We start from the raw sequence: 18,430 nt of genomic DNA, 5'->3' as shown, positions 1-18,430 counted from the left end.
AAGTTCGAAAGCACCATACACGTAACAAGCTGAACTTGTCAAATTCTGATTGGTTTTTATTTTAGAAGTTGTATATATCACTACGCACAACCAGGTAGGCTTTTCTCATTTCCCTCTTGGTAAAAAATATTAAAAATATATTGAAATTTTTGTATTTCTAACTGTAAAACTTCACTAAAGGCAACATTTGAGAAGGTATGCGATTTGTTCAAAATGGTGCGATTTGTATATTTTCACGCGCATTTATTTCCACTTTCATGTTCACAAAATAGTGAAGAGGCTGAAAAATTGGTGCACAACGAAAACAAGTGAGCATGAACTTGAAGAAGTTGGAGAAGTTTTTGTGGTGCATGACACTGGTCTCCCTGTTGACCGTTGGCGCCGTGAGAGCTGAAGAAGACGAAGAAGGTAGGATAATCTACGACCAATTCACGTCAGAGTCGCTATTTGTCGCGTGTCGATAGCCGAGATTTCACAACACGAATTTCCTCGTTTACCGGCTCAAAACAACTCATTCATTTGTCATAACTTGAACAATCCCTGATTATTTTATGGTAGCATAAGAAATCATCAGGAAAATAGTAAACATTGGATTAATGAACTCATTGCACTGATTGGTGTATGATCCTCCGCTGAACAGCTGAACACACACGTGTGCACAAAACATAACACAACATAGATTTCTTCATAAAATTTTCCTAGCGTGGAGAAAAAATCCCAAAACAAACAAACAAATAAAAAAAAAAAAAAAAACCAACTACGAGAAGCAGTGTTTGTACAAAAGTTGAATCTTTTTTTTTTATACGCTGAAAAGTTTTAAATTATAATGTTTAAAAATTTACATTCCTCTTTTAACTCCATCAATGACAACGAAATAGTAAGATGTGCTTTATTCCACAATAAAATTGTATTTTTGTTTCCACCAGGTGGCCCCAAATTCAAGATATTGGAGACTTAACTAAAACTGCACAGATAGAACTCTTCATTCTTTATAATTTGTCAAAATTGATATTAATTAGGCCTAGTAGGATATCCAATTCCTGTTCCACTTTTATCATCACTTGATGAGGGTTTTCACTCTGAAAACATTTAATTATTGCCTATTTCGTGGGGTACCAATTTGTGCAGGAATGGAGAAAATGCAATAAATCAGACTTTTAGATTCAAACAAACTAAGGCCAAGTAAAATTAATTAGTAGATTATCATTCAAACTTCACCAAAAAATGGGGCGGGTGGGAGGATTTTATTTTTTATTTTTCGCCATGGTATTCTTGACCTCGAAAATGCCTTCTCTCATTGAGAAAAGGCTTTATAAATCATAATTACATGTGTATTTGGGTTTCTAAAAGGCAAAGTTAAACAAAGTACGATACCGGACCGGACATAAAAATATCCGGAAATCGTAATTTTGAAAAATAAAAAAATCGGGGCGGGGCGATTTTCGAGGGGCGGGCGGGAATGATAATCTACTAATTAATTTTACTTGGTCTAATATTCAACTTCAATTTACGTTCTTTGAAATATGCTATAATTGTTATCATATGTTGAGTTGTAAAAGCTATTGAGGGCTTATGTTACCTGTTGTGATGTATGCATGGTGTCAACTTTAAATGAATATTATTTACTCACCAAACTATGCTCTACCATCTAAGCTTATGGACTCAATTCCAGGTGTTGCAGTACTGTTTACATGATATAGTGTGCCCCCCCCCCCCCCCCCCCCCCCCCCCAAAAAAAAAAGAAAATCAAAATGTAGAATTTCAGATATTGTGATCTTCACACATGGCTTTAAAAAATTAGGATAGGTGCTTACAGGGTGGATGTACTATTCATGTAATATCCCATAGAGTTTTTGCTGAGTATTTAATTTACTGATTTGTTAGATGAGAATTCGTCAGAGAAGAAAGCCGAGGAGAAAACAGAGGAATCGGATGTCCTTGTTCTGACCAAAGAAAACTTTGATGAGACAGTCAATTCCCATGACAACATCATGGTGGAATTCTACGCTCCATGGTAAATTGTAATGATTGATCAGTGGTTTTATCAGTCTGCACCTTTTTCTGTAGCTGATGGGATTTTTTAATATGGTTTGATGTACAGTGTTAGCTTTTCTAGCATAGGGCTGATGGGAGTATATGAAATGGATCATATTACATAAAAGCAATGCAGTATAAGCAAGATGTCTTGTATGTACAGAAATCAGTTAACAGCAGCAAATTTATTGGAAAGAAAATCATGATGAACAGATGTCACTCTCAGTTCTTACAAATCAACAGAGTATTTCATAGTATTATGCGCTAACATAAGTAATATGCAGTGAGGACTTGCATGTATATAGGCAACATAATGAAATATTGTTTAAACTGAAATAAGTAATATATGAACCTTGGTGTGGAAAAGCAGAAAATGCATAGTATGGATTGTGCTGTTATATACAGCATCAATAAAGTTGTACAAACTGAAAATACTTAATCTTCTGCATAGCCTTTGACAGTTAAGGGGAAATATTATAAGTTTACTAGTATATAGAAACTTTCATCTTTAAGGTCAAATGCGATGTTTCTGGCATTTTATTTGAAACTATTTTTTTATCTCCTTTATATGAAGAGTTCTTGTATGATTTTCTGAACTACGTTTAAATTGTATGTTGTAGTAATATTACCATACTTCATATATCAGCCTGGTAAGCTCGGTGGGTAAATCAGCTAAATATCAATGCAAGGGTCCAGGGTTCAATCCATGATTTATCCAGTTATTTTTCTCCCCTTCTTTGCTACAGTACAGTAACTTAGTAATGTCCTTTTATAATACACATGATTCACAAGTAGAGTTGACTTCACATCTGTGCTTGCCACAGCTAGAAACTAACAAAATATTCTAACTCTAAAACAGATTTCATAATACATGTATATCTGAAATTCCTTGTGACAACAAGGAAGGATGCAAGCTATAAACTGAACCTGAAATCTCAAGGACAATTTTTGATGAGAAGCATCGCATATGACCTTAGGAAATTTTGAAATGTGTACATATAACGCCAATTGTACAAGAGGATATTTTACTAATTCGTCACCTTGGGGAATGGTTTAGCATATTTTATATGTATGGGTGTGGTGACTGTAATTCATTAGAATTTGAATTATTTAAGTAGAATTTTCTTCAGGTGTGGACACTGTAAAACATTGGAACCGGTGTATGCTAAGGCTGCCAAGGTTCTGAAAACATGGGACCCCCCTGTTCCTTTCGCAAAAGTGGATGCCACAATAGAAACCGAACTTGCCTCTAGGTGAGCCATTAAAACTGGGTTACTGTCACTTTATCCATCCTTCTGACGCTCAGTGGAGTAGATAAAACTACGAATCTCATTTATATTGAGTGTCTACATATCACTGATCCTCAGGCGGGCTATTATTTACAATGAGAGAGTTTTCACATTTCAATTTATTCACCGATTCCAACTAGAAGGCAGACCTACTCATCTCATTCTTGTTTTTTTCTTGGCCACAGATTTGATGTCAGTGGATACCCGTCTTTGAAGTTCTTTAAGAAAGCTGTTCCCTATGACTTTGATGATGCAAGGACTATGGAAGGTAGGCAGACACCCTTCTCTGAAGTTCTTTAAGAAAGTTGTTCCCTATGACTTTGATGATGCGAGGACTATGGAAGGTAGGCAGACACCCTTCTCTGAAGTTCTTTAAGAAAGTTGTTCCCTATGACTTTGATGATGCGAAGACTATATGGAAGGCAGACTTAGCCTCTATACTGTTACTTCTTATTGAAGGAATCTTCACATTTCCCACAATATTCTCCAAATCAGGCCAGACAAGTACACTGTACAATGACATAAACAATCAGTCTTGTGTTATAATTGTTAGCTCACCTGAGCCGAAGGCTCAAGTGAGCTTTTCTGATCACATTTTGTCCGGCGTCCGTCTGTCTGTAAACTTTTCACATTTTCATCTTCTTCTCCAGAACCACTGGGCCAATTTCAACCAAACATGGCCAAAAGCATCCTTGGGTGAAGGGCTTTCAAGTTTGTTCAAATGAAGGGCCATGTCCCTTTCAAAGGGGAGATAATCACAAAAATGCAAAAATAGGGTGTGGTCATTTAAAAATCTTCTTCTCAAGAACCACTGGGCCAGAAGAGCTGAAATGTACCTGAAAGCTTCCTGACATAATGCAGATTCAAGTTTGTTCAAATCATGGGCCCCGGGGGTTGGATGGGGCCACAATAGGGGATCAAAGTTTTACATACAAATATATATGAAAAATCTTTAAAAATCTTCTTCTCAAGAACCACTGGGCCAGAAGAGCTGAAATGTACCTGAAAGCTTCCTGACATATTGCAGATTCAAGTTTGTTAAAATCATGGCCCCCGGTGGTAGGATGGGGCCACAAGGGGGGATCAAAGTTTTACATACAAATATATAGGGAAAAACTTTAAAATCTTCTTCTCAAGAACCACTAAGCCAGAAAAGCTGAGATTTACATGAAAGCTTCCTGACATAATGCAGATTCAAGTTTGTTCAAATCATGGGCCCCAGGGGTTGGATGAGGCCACAATAGGGGATCAAAGTTTTACATACAAATATATAGGAAAAATCTTTAAAAATCTTCTTCTCAAGAACCACTGAGCCAGAAAAGCTGATTTTTACATGAAAACTTTCTGACATAGTGCAGATTCAAGTTTGTTCAAATCATGGCCCCCAGGGATAAGATGGGGCCCCAAGGGGGGGATCAAAGTTTTATACACAAATATATAGGGAAAAACTTTAAAATATTCTTCTCAAGAACCACTAAGCCAGAAAAGCTGAGATTTACATGAAAGCTTCCTGACATAATGCAGATTCAAGTTTGTTCAAATCATGGGCCCCGGGGGTTGGATGGGGCCACAATAGGGGATCAAAGTTTTACATACAAATATATAGCAAAAATCTTCTTCTCAAGAACCACCGAGCCAGAAAAGCTGATTTTTACATGAAAACTTTCTGACATAGTGCAGATTCAAGTTTGTTCAAATCATGGCCCCTGGGGGTAGGATGGGGCCACAAGGGGGATCAAAGTTTTACATACAAATATATAGTTAAAATCTTTTTCTCAATAACCACTGAGTCAGAAAAGCTGAGATTTACATGAAAGCTTCCTGACATAATGCAGATTCAAGTTTGTTCAAATCATGGCCCCCGGGGGGTAGGATGGGGCCACAAGTGGGGGGGGGGGGGGGGAGGGAGTTCAAAGTTTTACATACAAATATAGGAAAAAGCTTTAAAAATCTTCTTCTCAAGAACCATTGGGCCAAAGAAGTTGACATTTACATGAAAGCTTTCTGACATAGTGTAGATTCAAGTTTGCAAAGGGTAGTTTGGGCCATAATAGGGACTATGGTTTTACATGCAAATATATATGGAAACTCTTCAGATATGGGCCAAGGTGACTCAGGTGAGCGATGTGGCCCATGGGCCTCTTGTTTCATCTATAAACTGTAACTGGTCACTTAATTGACTTTATGTTCTGTAGGTCTGATTCAGTTTGAAACTCGCCTAAACCTGGTCCCATTCTGATCATGACCTGTTTTCATTCTGACCATGACCTGTTCCCATTCTGACCATGACCTGTTCCCATTCTGACCAGACCTGATCCCCATTCTGACCATGACCTGTTCCCATTCTGAACCTGACCTGTTCCCATTCTGACCATGACCTGATCCCATTCTAACTGCGACGTGATACCCATTCTGACCATGACCTGTTCCCACTCTGACCGAGACCTGCTCCCATTCAGACCATGAACTGTTCCCATTCTGATCAGGCCTGAACCCATTCTGACCATAACCTGATCCCATTCTCACCCTGACCTATCCCAGTCTGACTGAGACCTGTTCCCATTCTGACTGAGACCTGTTCCCATTCTGACTGAGACCTGCTCCCATTCTGACCAGGCCTGATCCCATTCTGATCATGACCTTTCCCATTCTGACTGAGACCTGGTCCCATTCTGACTGAGACCTTGACCTTTGTGTTCTCTAGGTCTGATCCATTTTTATGTCTGTTCCCATTCTGAAAGTGACCTTGACCTTGTGTTTTGTAGGTCTGATCCGTTTCGTCAAGGACAGGGCTGACCCAGACTGGAAACCACCACCAGATGCAGTGGAGACCCTGACCAAAGACACGTTCAAGGATTTCATCAGTAAGAATGAGCTGAGTTTGGTGGAATTTTACGCTCCTTGGTAAGGATGGTGTAGATGTACATGTAGAATTACTCTGTGTAATTATCATAAAGTATGATTCTCAAAATATAGATTCCTATTTAAGTGTGATCACTGTAAGGTCTCATATGTGTTGTTTTTCACCTGTGTATCTATTTTGTTTGTTCTATATACTCTTGACCTCAATCATCCCCTGTCTAGGTGTGGTAAACAGAGGGACAGCTCTGTGTACTTATATATGCTCTTAACCTCATTTATTCCCTGTGTAGGTGTGGCCACTGTAAAGCTCTGGCCCCAGCCTATGAGAAGGCGGCCAAACAACTGAAAATTCAGTCCGAGCCTATCCCACTGGCGAAAGTGGACGCCACAGTGGAAACTGAGCTGGCCTCAGAATACGAGGTTTCGGGATATCCCACGCTGTTCCTGTTTAGGAAGGGCAAGAAGTATGAATACAATGGACCACGGGATGAAAACGGTAAAAGAATGATGTAGAGGATTAACCGATTACAACTCAAGGTCTCAATCAAAATACTGATTGTTTCCACTTTCTAACACACCATTTCAATGAATAAACGGAAAGAATGTTGTGTTTGGGGGTTAAAAATGTTAAATGAATACATTTGAGCACACAAAAATTGATATGTATCATACACTTTGTGTGTAAATTTTAGGTATTGTGAACTACTTGATAAGACAGAATGGTGAAGCATCCAAGCTCAAGTTGAGCGTGAAGGACGTCAAGTCTTCCATGAAGAAGGATGAGGTGTACGTGATGGGTTTCTTTGACAACCTGAACGATCCCAAACTACGGATGTATATGGATGCAGGTGAGTGGATTCAGACACAGGCTGTAGTATGCTCATGTTTATGGGATGTACCTCGCAGACTTGGAAGGAAATAATTGTCTATAATTATGTTAGGGAATGATTTTGTGTGAAGCAGGGCTCACACTGGACCAAAATTTTGTGTCGCAACCTGACGCACGTGCATGCAACAAATATGATGGGCAGTGCGAGCCTTCCTTCAGAATGAAGAGGGCAAAATGGAAGAAGAATTGGTTGGGGCTGATATGATAGAAAGAGGGTGAATTAAAGTTATACTAAGGAAAAATCTTCACAAAAACATGATTTACATTTTGTGGAATCAGTCAGGGTTTTCAATTACAAATAAGTATGCATGTAAGCTTTAGAATTTGAAGTGGGTCAAAGTGTGATTATTCTAAGGGGGTTTGGGGACATGCCCTACAATGGGGCCATACTTCCCGCTATTTAAGAATGAAAATAAATAGATGAATAAATGTTTATTCAGTATATACATGTAACCAAGGATAACCCATGAAAGCTGGAAAGCTTAATTCCAATGGGGTCCTTTGATGCATGGATGTTGGCCCTAGAGGGTCATTATGTGGGAGGAAACCAAAGTACTCGGAGGAAACCCACGTATCCGAGCGAGCGACCACAAAACCCTCTCATAATACAGTCACTGCCAATCACAAGGATCAAACTCTGGTCACAGTGTTAGAACTAGAAAACCCACAACTGACCTAGAATAGCACCAGGATTTTATTATTTGAATAAACAACTTTGATAAGATCAGAACCTTGTTATTGTGAGACTGTACATCACATTAAAAGAAACTTGAGCCACCACTCTCATGAAGGACTAATATTGTTATTGAGTAGACAGTTATACTAGTGATGTCAGTGTACATGTATTTCTATTGTCAGCCAATGAAATGAGGGAGGAGTTTTCCTTTGGCCATACTCTGGACCCAACAATCAGCAATGTGTACAAGACAAATTCACGAACGGTTTTGGTTTACACCCCAGAGAGATTCTATACCAAATACGAACCCAAGTGGCACGTCATGAAACTGGTCAGTATGATCGAGAAACACATTTTGATTGGTTGTCAAATTGAGTTAAAAGTGAATTTGATTGGTTGTAAGATAGAGTGAAGTTGATTGGTTTTAAGATAGCATGACAGATTTCAATTGGTTCTAAGATTCAACGACACATTTTGAATGTTTACTGTAGGATGATGTTGAAGATGAAGGCGACATTGTAGAGTTTGTTCGTAAGAGAGAAATTCCTTTAGTCGGTCAGTACCGGGCAGACAACATCAAACTCTATCAGAAATACCGACCCCTCTGTTTTGTTTTCTACACAGTGGACTGGAGCTTTGACCATAGGGATGGTAAGCAGGTCAAATTTTCTGTGAAGAAAGAAATTTTTAATATCTCTTATAAACTGTTGGATGGATCTTGTTAAATGGCTGTCATAAAAGAGATTAGGATGTTTAGATTCGCATCTTATCAGGACAATGTAAAGCTTCGGGAAATATACCTTTTTCATATTTCTATAATCATTAATAAAATTAAAAACTAAGTGTAAGATTTTGGTTCTATTGAGAATATAGCATTATATTATAGAAATCAGGTTTTATACAGAAAGACAATGATGCAATTTTGCTTCAATCAAAGCCTCTGATTAGATTTTCTAACACAAACATTAACAAACATTAATAACAAAATATTATAAACCTTGATTTTTTTTCATCAAAATAGTAAATTAAAAAAATTGACATCAAAATGACAGCTAATAATGCTTTAATATACAAACACATTCTGAAATTCATGTAATAAACAAATTTCACATAGCAAAACATGGCATGAAATGAAACAACAGTGATACAAATTGTATTGAAAAAATTCCACATGCACAAATTATCTGTATTGTGAAACGGAATTACTTGAAAGTCACGAGAATCTGAGAGGAATAAATGTAAACAATAGGATGTTCAATAATTACACTGAATGGAAAAGTGGTTATTTACGCGTGGGTAAATTAACACTACTTACGTGGTCACGTAATAAGCATGTAGATTTCCTCCATGCTTATAGTTATTAAAAATTTGATATAATATATATTATATTGAGTTACCGCATATTTTCCTCCACACGTAATGTGTGAAATAGAAAACCGCGTACTTAAGCCCCAGCGTAAATAACCATTTTGCAGTACATGTCAATAGAAACCCGATATTGTAGCTACCCAGCTGTGGAGAAACAAGGTCGCTAAAATAGCCAATAACCACAAAGAGGTGAAATTCGCGATAGCGGACGAAGATGAACACAGCCATTTGCTGTCCGAGTTTGGATTAGATGAGTCTGGAGAGGAAGTCAACATTGGGTGTTACGGTCCTGATGGGAAGAAATATCCGATGGAGCCAATGGAGGAGTGGGAAGATGAAGATGTGGAGGAATTCGTCAGCAAAATGAAGAAAGGTAGGAAATATAGGGGTGGATCCAGAGATATTATATAAAGTAAAATTAGTACTGAAATAAGAATTACTGTTTTACTGAAGGGAAAGTTTGTCTGACTCTGTATAAACTGGTTAATTAAATGAGTATTGAAATGAGAATTACTGTTGTTCTAAGATGAAAATTTGCCTGACTTTGTATAAACGGGTTAAATGAGTGAGTCTGAGGTGAAATTTTATCTGACTTTGTATGGGTTAAAAGTAAAGGGGTAGAAATCGACGTTGGTGGATCCAGATGTTGTTATGTTAAACATCAAGGAGTACACATCCAGTTGTTTCATTAGAAAGAGTAGAAAAAGTCTTCTAAAAGCTTTCCTCCTACAGCAGAAATTTTGATATACTTTAAGCCAACTACTACATGAATATGCGTCATTTTTTATTCACGACAATTGATTTTCATGAGCAAGTAGTATTTTGAACATGTTTTAAAGGTATGTTTCGTATCCATTCAAAATTCTTACATCCACCCCAGAACCAGGTACAATGCTACCATGAGTATTTCTTACTTTTTATTCACTGTATTCTATTTCTCATGGAGCTGTTGGCTGTGTTGACATGGACTGGGAAACATGTCTTTACACAGATATCTTGCCCAAGGAGTGTTTTTTTTCTTCAGAAATATTGTCTCTACTTGCTGGCCCAGCTATCGAAAAAATGCTGGAAAAAATATGTCGTGTCCAAAATGCAAAGAACACAGGCTTACATATTTTAACATCTCAAAAAGAAGGGAAATAGTACTCAAACTAAACACAAGAGAATGAGGCAAAAATTGTTCGATGGTAACACAAGCACAGGAAAGCAGTTTTCAAAAGTCCTTGACCGAAATATATATGAATACAATTAAACAATTAAGTGCATACAATTAAACAACATTATTTAATGATGTGTAAAACAGTTGTACTTGATTGTAGAACAAATAAATTTCTTGCTCTATATATTTGTTAATTTTTTTATGGATTAAAATGTCAGCATTCAAATATTGGCAAACACAATGTACTAACTTATTTGACATAGATGTTTCTTACATACAGGTTCGTGACGATAAATAGGTTGCTCACGGAACTTGCAGATATTAATTGCACGAGTACAATACTTTGTTTACAGTAGCTTGTCACAATAACATGCATTCATCCCGAAACGTAATTAACAACTACATTCATCCCGAAACATGTAGAGCTGCTCAGTGATGCGTTGTGGGAATGGGGGCCATGATATTGTGGGGCGGCAATATTGGCTCCAAAGTGTACGGGAGTCCGGTATCTATAACAGTGATTTGATATCTTCCAGGTAAACTAAAGCCCCATCTGAAGTCACAACCAGTTCCAAAACGTCAAGATGGACCGGTGAAAACTGTGGTGGCCAAATCCTTTGACAAAATTGTTTTGGATAAGTCCAAGGACGTGTTGCTGGAGCTGTACGCTCCTTGGTGTGGTCACTGTAAACAGTTAGAGCCTATTTACAAAGAACTTGCAACCAAGGTCAAGAAGGAGAAGAATCTTGTCATAGCCAAGATGGACGCCACTGCTAATGATGTTCCAGAATCGTTTAAAGCAGAGGGATTTCCCACAATTTATTTTGCACCTTCCAATAATAAAGAGTCTCCTCTGAAGTATGGAGGGGGAAGGACGGTGGATGAATTTATGAAATATCTCAAAGAACAGGCCACTGTGGCATTTAAAGGGAAGGATGAGTTATAACACAGAACAGGGGCTAGAAAAGAACGGAATCGTTCCACAGCTATAGGCATGTTTAATTGTCCAATAGTCCAAGCACAGGTTTAATAAATTAAAGTTTAAAAAAAAATGTGCACATATTTCAAATCTGTGCATTATGTTACATTATCATGTAAATTTATCAGGTTGTTATGTTTTTGTTGTTTTTTGATATATTTAGAATAGGAAATACAGTGAAACCTGTCTAATCCGACATACATTAGAGACATTAAGTACAGTGAAACCTGTCTAATCTGACACACACTGGGAGACATTAAGTACAGTGAAACCTGACTAATGCGAGATGCACTGGAAGAAAATTTTTTTTGTCTGAATTCACGTTGTGTCGGAATAAAAGTGTATAAACAATAGAAATATGATATTGACAATGAAAATAAGGGTGGGGATGCTCAGTGATATGGATTGCACAGGTTTCAGGTTAGGCAGGTTTCAGGTTAGGCAGTTTTCACTTTATTAATGACTCAAAAAAGCAGGGATTCATTGTTTAATTTTGATTTCCTTTGAAAGTTAAATCAAGAATCTAGAAATTTAACCTCTTTTAAAGAAAAATTTATAAATTTTCTTTTTGATCATCACTACTTAGGAGCTGTTTTGAAAATGGTCATGTTTAGTGATCAGCTTTATATTCCAAGTTGTACCATTTGTTGAATGTAGAGGAAAAGCACAAAGATATATCTTGGTGAGATTTGTTTCCATGATTTATATTTGATTGAAAATGTAAATGAGTAGAGGCAGATTTATGCTTGAATTTTGCACTGAACCAAAATGTTCAGATTGATTATATTTTTGACATATGCTCTAATACATAAGCAGATCTGTGTTCTCACATTCTTCTCAAATATATTTTTATACTGTTTACAAAAGAAAGAAAATGTCTTCTTTTGAAAGCAAGTGTGTGTGAAGTTTGTTGGAAAATGTTAAGATTTTTTTTTGTAAAACTCAAAAATACTTTAAGGTAAAAAAAAAAATGAACTTGCTTAAATGTATTTATATATAGAAGTGTTTATAGAGGACTTGATGAAGGAGACTTGTGCTTCCACATGTTACATTCTTACATATGATAATTTGTTCCATTATGCAGTGTATGTGTACAGATGATTGTTTTTTGAAGCATATTATTTTTATGAGAATAAGTAGAGGAGGGAGGGTGCAAACTTCTTACTTTGTGCAGTTTTACAAAAATATGGACCAAAGTTTCTGTTATGTTTAGTGCTCTCATTTATACCATTTTTTTTTTCAATTAGGTGCTTAAGACCATCTTATATAAATTATATGTTTTACATCACTTGTATTTAGCAAAATTGCTGTTTAAAATACAAAGCTTTTAAAGAAGAATGGGAGGAGTGGAACTCCTTGCCAATTTAATTTCCACGATTGTTTAAGCTAGTACATACAGTTGTGTATGTATTAAATGTTGACTTATTTTGTTCAAGTTTAATTACAGTTCAAAGTGACTTAAAAATAATTATGTTTGTTTATTACTTCCTTCCTTTCTCATAGTGTGTGAACAAAATTACAATCACCTGACGTAAAACGTACAATTTTTAGTGATGGCCTTAATGCATTTTGGGGTGATAATATTACAAGAATATAACATTTTGATACATGTATATGATTTCATGTTATATAACAGTTATTCTACATGTCGTTTAAGGCATTGTTTTGCCTTGGATAATTGTGTAATGGGAATGTGTGTGTGTGTGGCCCTGAAATCATTTGACTGTTATAAAGTTAGCATTTAACTTACATTTCGTACAGAACTTAACTATGACTACATTAGTTACACTTTCATAATGGTGTTGTTCATATGTTTTCTGTACCTCTCTACCATGACTTGAAAATATGTACAACATTGCAAGGATAAAACTGAACGGGAAATAAATGGATGCTTAAAATTATCTTGACCTTTTATGTGATCTTTGACCTAGCTTTTGATTTGAACCTTTTATGTAACAGTTTGATTCTGGATGACAAGAGAGCTCATTTATTAACAACTACCAAAGGGCATTCATGTCGTATGGACATATTTCAAATTCAATCTACATTGTACGTACATTTGTATATTTTTTTTTATCATTTTTTACTGTTCGGACCAGGGTTCTTTAACGTACCAACGCCTGTTGCGACACAGGACCTCCGTCATATCCGAAAGACCCCTGATTCTCACTTCTATATGCAGAGCGTTTGGCGAAGGAGCAATCACTACCTATGTTTATAACGTCTTAGGTTTGACGCGGCACGAGCGGCGCTTCGAACTCACGACAATTCGGTTACGAAGGAGACTCCATGCACACATCAATCGTCCTCTTACTTTCACTCACTAAATCGAAAACTACCACAACTTTCTCCCAATACTCAATATGATAATACAATTAATGTACTTCGATATTTTTGGTTGCAGGATTTACATTCATGTTTTTTCAATAAAAACTGACAATGAAGATCGTAAGAATCAATATTTTGTTAAATTATAATTTTAGTCCCATTTGGATATAACTCCACCGATCTTCAAAATTAAGACAATCTGATCAACTCTGCATTACAATCAGCATACATCGCACCCAAAGAGAAAATCCTTTTGCCCGCCATCCACGTGATGAATCACCATGGACGCCATCCATGTGATGAATCACCATGGACGTGATGAATCACCATGGACGCCATCCATGTGATGAATCACCATGGACGCCATCCACGTGATGGATCACCATGGACGCCATCCACGTGATGAATCACCATGGAATCGATGTCCTACCCTGTGTGTTCTTTTTATTTCCTACCCATAGGTGTCGCTGCTCGCAGATGTTGATGCCAAAATTACAAGATTCTTGTAAAATGCTTTGTAAATGTTTATACACATAATCAACTTATGGTGCAGAATTTTAAGATAAAATTGTTATACTGCTTGTAATACCTAAAATTTTGATTTTAATTAAGATAAAGCATATTTTCCCGATTTCTAGTGTTTTAAAATAGATTAATCCCGTTTCGTTTTCCTTTCCGCGTTATAGCAACACCTGTTGTTGTTTTTTTTTTGGGGGGGGGGGGGGGTTGGGGGGGTTATACGGTCTTTTGTTTCACAGGCAATTGCATCGCTTGGGGTCGAATTTACTATACATGTATAAAGAGTAAATTCGACCCCAAGCGATGCAATTGCCTGTGTTTCGTTTATGAAAGGTAATCGGCGCAGATAATTTATACGCGCGGTAAACCAATTGCTTTGGGGAAAAGTCAGCTTGCGCATGCACAAGTGTACGTTTTCACTGGAGCCAATCGGAAGATCCGTCATGTCAAGAAAATGCAATGTGGTCATGTAAAATTTAAAAAAAAGGGGGGGGGGGTGCGATGTTCAGCTTGATAATGCGACATTTATTCATGCAGACCGCACACATAGCTTGCTTGTTTATCGGACAATCTTCAACCATGGGGAGATTGTGCAAGTTTAACCTAAAATGTTTAAAGGCATAGGGTCTATCTCTTATCTCAAAAAATGACATCACAACATTTTGCAAGAAGAACTCCAAAAAAACAAATTTGTAATATTAATTATGAGTTATCTATAGCTGCAGCGCTTTGAAATTGAAGTTATCTTGATGTTTTAGCCCTACATTTTTTGTCTGGAGGACAATATATTAAACTGGTACCCCGCTGATTGGTGGCTACACACAAACAAAAGAGATGCGAAATCAACAGGGTATTTGTTTAGGCAAACCAGAACAGGGAATTATTTTGTAATTACTATCGTTATCCAATGTGTTTGTAAACATTCTGAAGAACTTTCTGTGATTTTCTGGTTATGATCTTAAATTTCGCCACCTTTTTGGAACATGCAAAATTTCACCAGTATCTTAGACCCTACATTGTATGCCTTTAAGTTTCGGTTAGAAACGCAGGCCAGTGGTCCATGTGTTGCAGTCCTGTTTTAGGGACAGCAACTTGTTACTAAATAAAGCCTAGGCGGCTGAACCTTCCTTGGTTCCTTTATAATGTCGATATCTTTATACCTAGATGGTGTCTTATTATAGCCTAGGTCAGGGGCGGATCCAGGAATTGCGGTTACGGGGCGCCACTTTATGAGGCAGGGGGTCCAGGGGCCCCCTTGGGCGAATCCCTGGTGAGGACCCAGGGGGCAAAGCCCCCGGAAGCTTCTTGATTAAAACAGATTTTATAGGGCTAAATATGTGTCCTATAGTCATTTGTACTATTTTCTATAATTTTTGATAAGGTGAAATTAATAAAATGACGCAAATTTAAGGGTTTTTGGAAAAAATTAAGTTCTATAATAATAATAATTGCCTTTATTTATCCAGGATAACACAAATTAGCATACAGCTAGTTTTCATTGTGGTCCTGCATTAAAACATACACAAACATAAAATTAACATCTAAAATTAGTATCTAAACATGAATACGATATAAAAGGAAAAGGGGGAAAATATAGCATAAGACACACCTAATTAGTGATAAAATTATTACCTAAATATGAATACATGACATAAAAGGAAAGAAGAAGAAATAGCATAAGATACACGCACACACAGTGCCATATCACAACTACATTTGGCACACCTGAACAAAAAGAGGAAAGCACGATGTTTAAGTGCTACTTCTATGAAAATATTCCATCAAATACATAGCTTTAAAAATGTCAACCGAACCAGAGCTTCGAACATTTTGAGACAGTTTGTTCCAAAGGAATGCAAAAGAGTAGCTGTATGAACGTTTAAAATTTTCAGTTTTAGCTCTTGGTAAATATAATAAATTAGACATGTAATCATTCGACCTGGTTTGACGGCAACTCACATCTCTTGTATAATAAACAAGTTTAGGTAATTTGGCATTTGATTATTTAAAACTTTGAACAGAAAGACAACCTTTCTAAACATAAAATAATCCTAATATGCCGCACATTATTATTATTAATAAAAAGCCAGCAGAGGTCCTGATATCTCGAATATTTAAAAGTATTCTTGATGCCCTCTTTTGCAGCTTGAATTTTTTTCCTAAATATAGTTGATTTTGTACGTTACACCAGACAGTACAGCAGTAAGTAAAATGTGGAAAAACAATACTATTTTAAAGACCTTGACAATTGCATTTGGTGGCATAATATAACTCACTCTCTTAAGTACAGCAAATTTTCTTACAATTTTCTTTGAAATAAACTCCACATGTGCATCCCATGATAAAGTATTATCTATAGTATTATCTATATAAACACCTAATAGTTTAGCCTATTTTGCCATTTATTTCTCCGGGAGAGGAAGAAATTATTGCTTCTTATTTCGTTTAGTACATTTTTCTAAACAAGATACCACGATTTTACCTTAAATTTGAAACTTTTAGGGGGGGGGGGGGGGGGCGCCCCCATTTAAATCCGCCACTGGCCTAGGTGGCCGATGTTTTTATACCTAGATGGTATATATCGTAGCATAGTCTAGGTGGCCTATATCATTATACCTAGGTGGTGTCGTATTAATTATCGCCTAGGTGGTCGATATTTTTATACCTAGATGGTATATGTTTTAATTTAAACAATATTTTATTATGTATAATACATAAAAGGATTGGACAACAGGCGTTGCCTATACAAGCTCTCTCCATACAAATACATGGTCAAGTTCATACAAATATAGTTATTATATAATGATAATGAAGCAATATAATAGTATATACTATACATTGATATGATTAACATGCAGTTTCTATTTCTATGATAATTTACAGATGGTACATGTATCGTAGTATAGCCTAGGTGGCCTAGATTTTTATACCTAGGTGACATATTGTATTAAAGCCTAGGTCGCCTATATCGTATTATAGCCTAGATGGTCGATATCTTTTTACCTCGATGGTATATATCGTATTATAGCCTAGGTGGCCTATATTTTATATCTGTGGTATCGTATTATAGCGTACATGTAAGTGCACATTGCCTATACTTTTATACCTAGAAGGTAACGTATTATAGCCTATGTGGCTGAAGGCCAATGTGGCCTATATTTTTTAAACCTAGGTGGTATCGAATTTACGATCTCTAGGCGAGTTGCTGATTGGTAATCAGTTTACCTTGGTGGTACAAAAATGTATCGTGTTTGTATTTGAGTGTGGTCGAGGCGGCAAGCTGCACGCGCATTTCCCAATTGGGCCTAACTCACCTGCATATCACCTGGAAAAGAGACATTATTTTGCTCTTTCGTTTACCGACTGGCCTCTCTGGTTGACATGTACTGGTAATGATTTTCTGGTTTATCTGATAGAGTGATGGAACATTGTTTTAAAATACATGTATTCCCACACCAGACTAATTCTTGGAGTTATTCATCTTTCTCTGTGTGAGGTTGAGTACTCTCTCTCTCTCTCTCTCTCTCGTGGCTAACCGTCTTAAACGCAACGATGTGTTCACTAACAAAATGACTGCAGCACTCTAATCCTAAATAGGCGAGAATATTTCTAATCTAACTACTGGTATTTTATTATTTAGATTATCTAAATAATGATAATGACTTTTTAATCCATTTTAGCTGTTACATATATTATGAATTAAATATGTTCATTCCTCTTTCTAGGGTCATAAACTTCACCCTAGTTTACACTGGTTCTGTTTAACACCCCCCCCCCCCCCCCGCTATCTTTTTGGATTAAACATCTTTTCGCAAGTACATGTACAAACTTTTTTAAAATTCAGATTTTTATGAGGTCAGTGTTCATTATGTAAATAAAATTGTTCTATCGAATGGAGCTCAGGAGAAAATTGTAAAGAAATACAAATGTTTCGTTTTGTATGAAGCAGATTGAGAATCTATAAGTTCTTTTATTGTGGGGTTGTTGTTTTTTTATCAGTTACGGGCATCATTTTGTACAGATACCCTCATCACCCCGTATATTTTGTTATCTTTCTTTTTTAATTTTTCTTGACATTCAACTTAGATGAACAAAGTCAAATAAATTCATTTCATCATTTTTGACTTTTTGCTGTAGGCCTATTTCTTATTTTTGTTAATCTAAGGTGAGTTTGAAGGCTTTGATTGTCCAAAAACAAACTTAACTAAAAACTAAACAGAAATATGTACTAGTAATTTTATTTTGCCACAGAATTCAGGGCAGATTTAGGAATTTAGAAAGGGGGGGGGTCTGCCATTATTTTTGGTTTTAAGGGGGGGGGGGGTGT

The 18,430-nt window shown here is 36.6% G+C and overlaps 1 protein-coding gene across 1 annotated transcript; it reads left to right on the top strand.

Moving 5' to 3' along the window:
* Positions 1-247: 247 nt before the first annotated feature.
* Positions 248-13,157, top strand: LOC125665993 (protein disulfide-isomerase A4-like). Its single transcript, XM_048899043.2, has 11 exons — positions 248-408; positions 1,885-2,014; positions 3,165-3,287; positions 3,509-3,591; positions 6,089-6,227; positions 6,476-6,681; positions 6,878-7,033; positions 7,933-8,081; positions 8,242-8,401; positions 9,255-9,491; positions 10,814-13,157. Exons 1-11 carry the CDS (start codon positions 315-317, stop codon positions 11,221-11,223), a joined length of 1,887 nt encoding a protein of 628 aa, XP_048755000.2. The 5' UTR covers positions 248-314; the 3' UTR covers positions 11,224-13,157.
* The last annotated feature ends 5,273 nt before the right edge of the window (positions 13,158-18,430 follow it).

This window comes from Ostrea edulis, chromosome 10, assembly GCF_947568905.1.
Source record: "Ostrea edulis chromosome 10, xbOstEdul1.1, whole genome shotgun sequence".
NCBI lineage: Eukaryota > Metazoa > Mollusca > Bivalvia > Ostreida > Ostreidae > Ostrea > Ostrea edulis.
This window is presented reverse-complemented; position numbering and strand designations above follow the sequence as displayed.

What these genes read in the sequence shown, in the direction of transcription:
- LOC125665993 (XM_048899043.2), top strand. Translation starts at nt 315, where the DNA reads ATGAACTTGAAGAAGTTGGAGAAGTTTTTGTGGTGCATGACACTGGTC. An exon ending in AGTGGCACGTCATGAAACTG is followed by an intron (nt 8,082 to 8,241) that starts GTCAGTATGATC and finishes TGTTTACTGTAG; the next exon opens with GATGATGTTGAAGATGAAGG. An exon ending in CGTCAGCAAAATGAAGAAAG is followed by an intron (nt 9,492 to 10,813) that starts GTAGGAAATATA and finishes GATATCTTCCAG; the next exon opens with GTAAACTAAAGCCCCATCTG.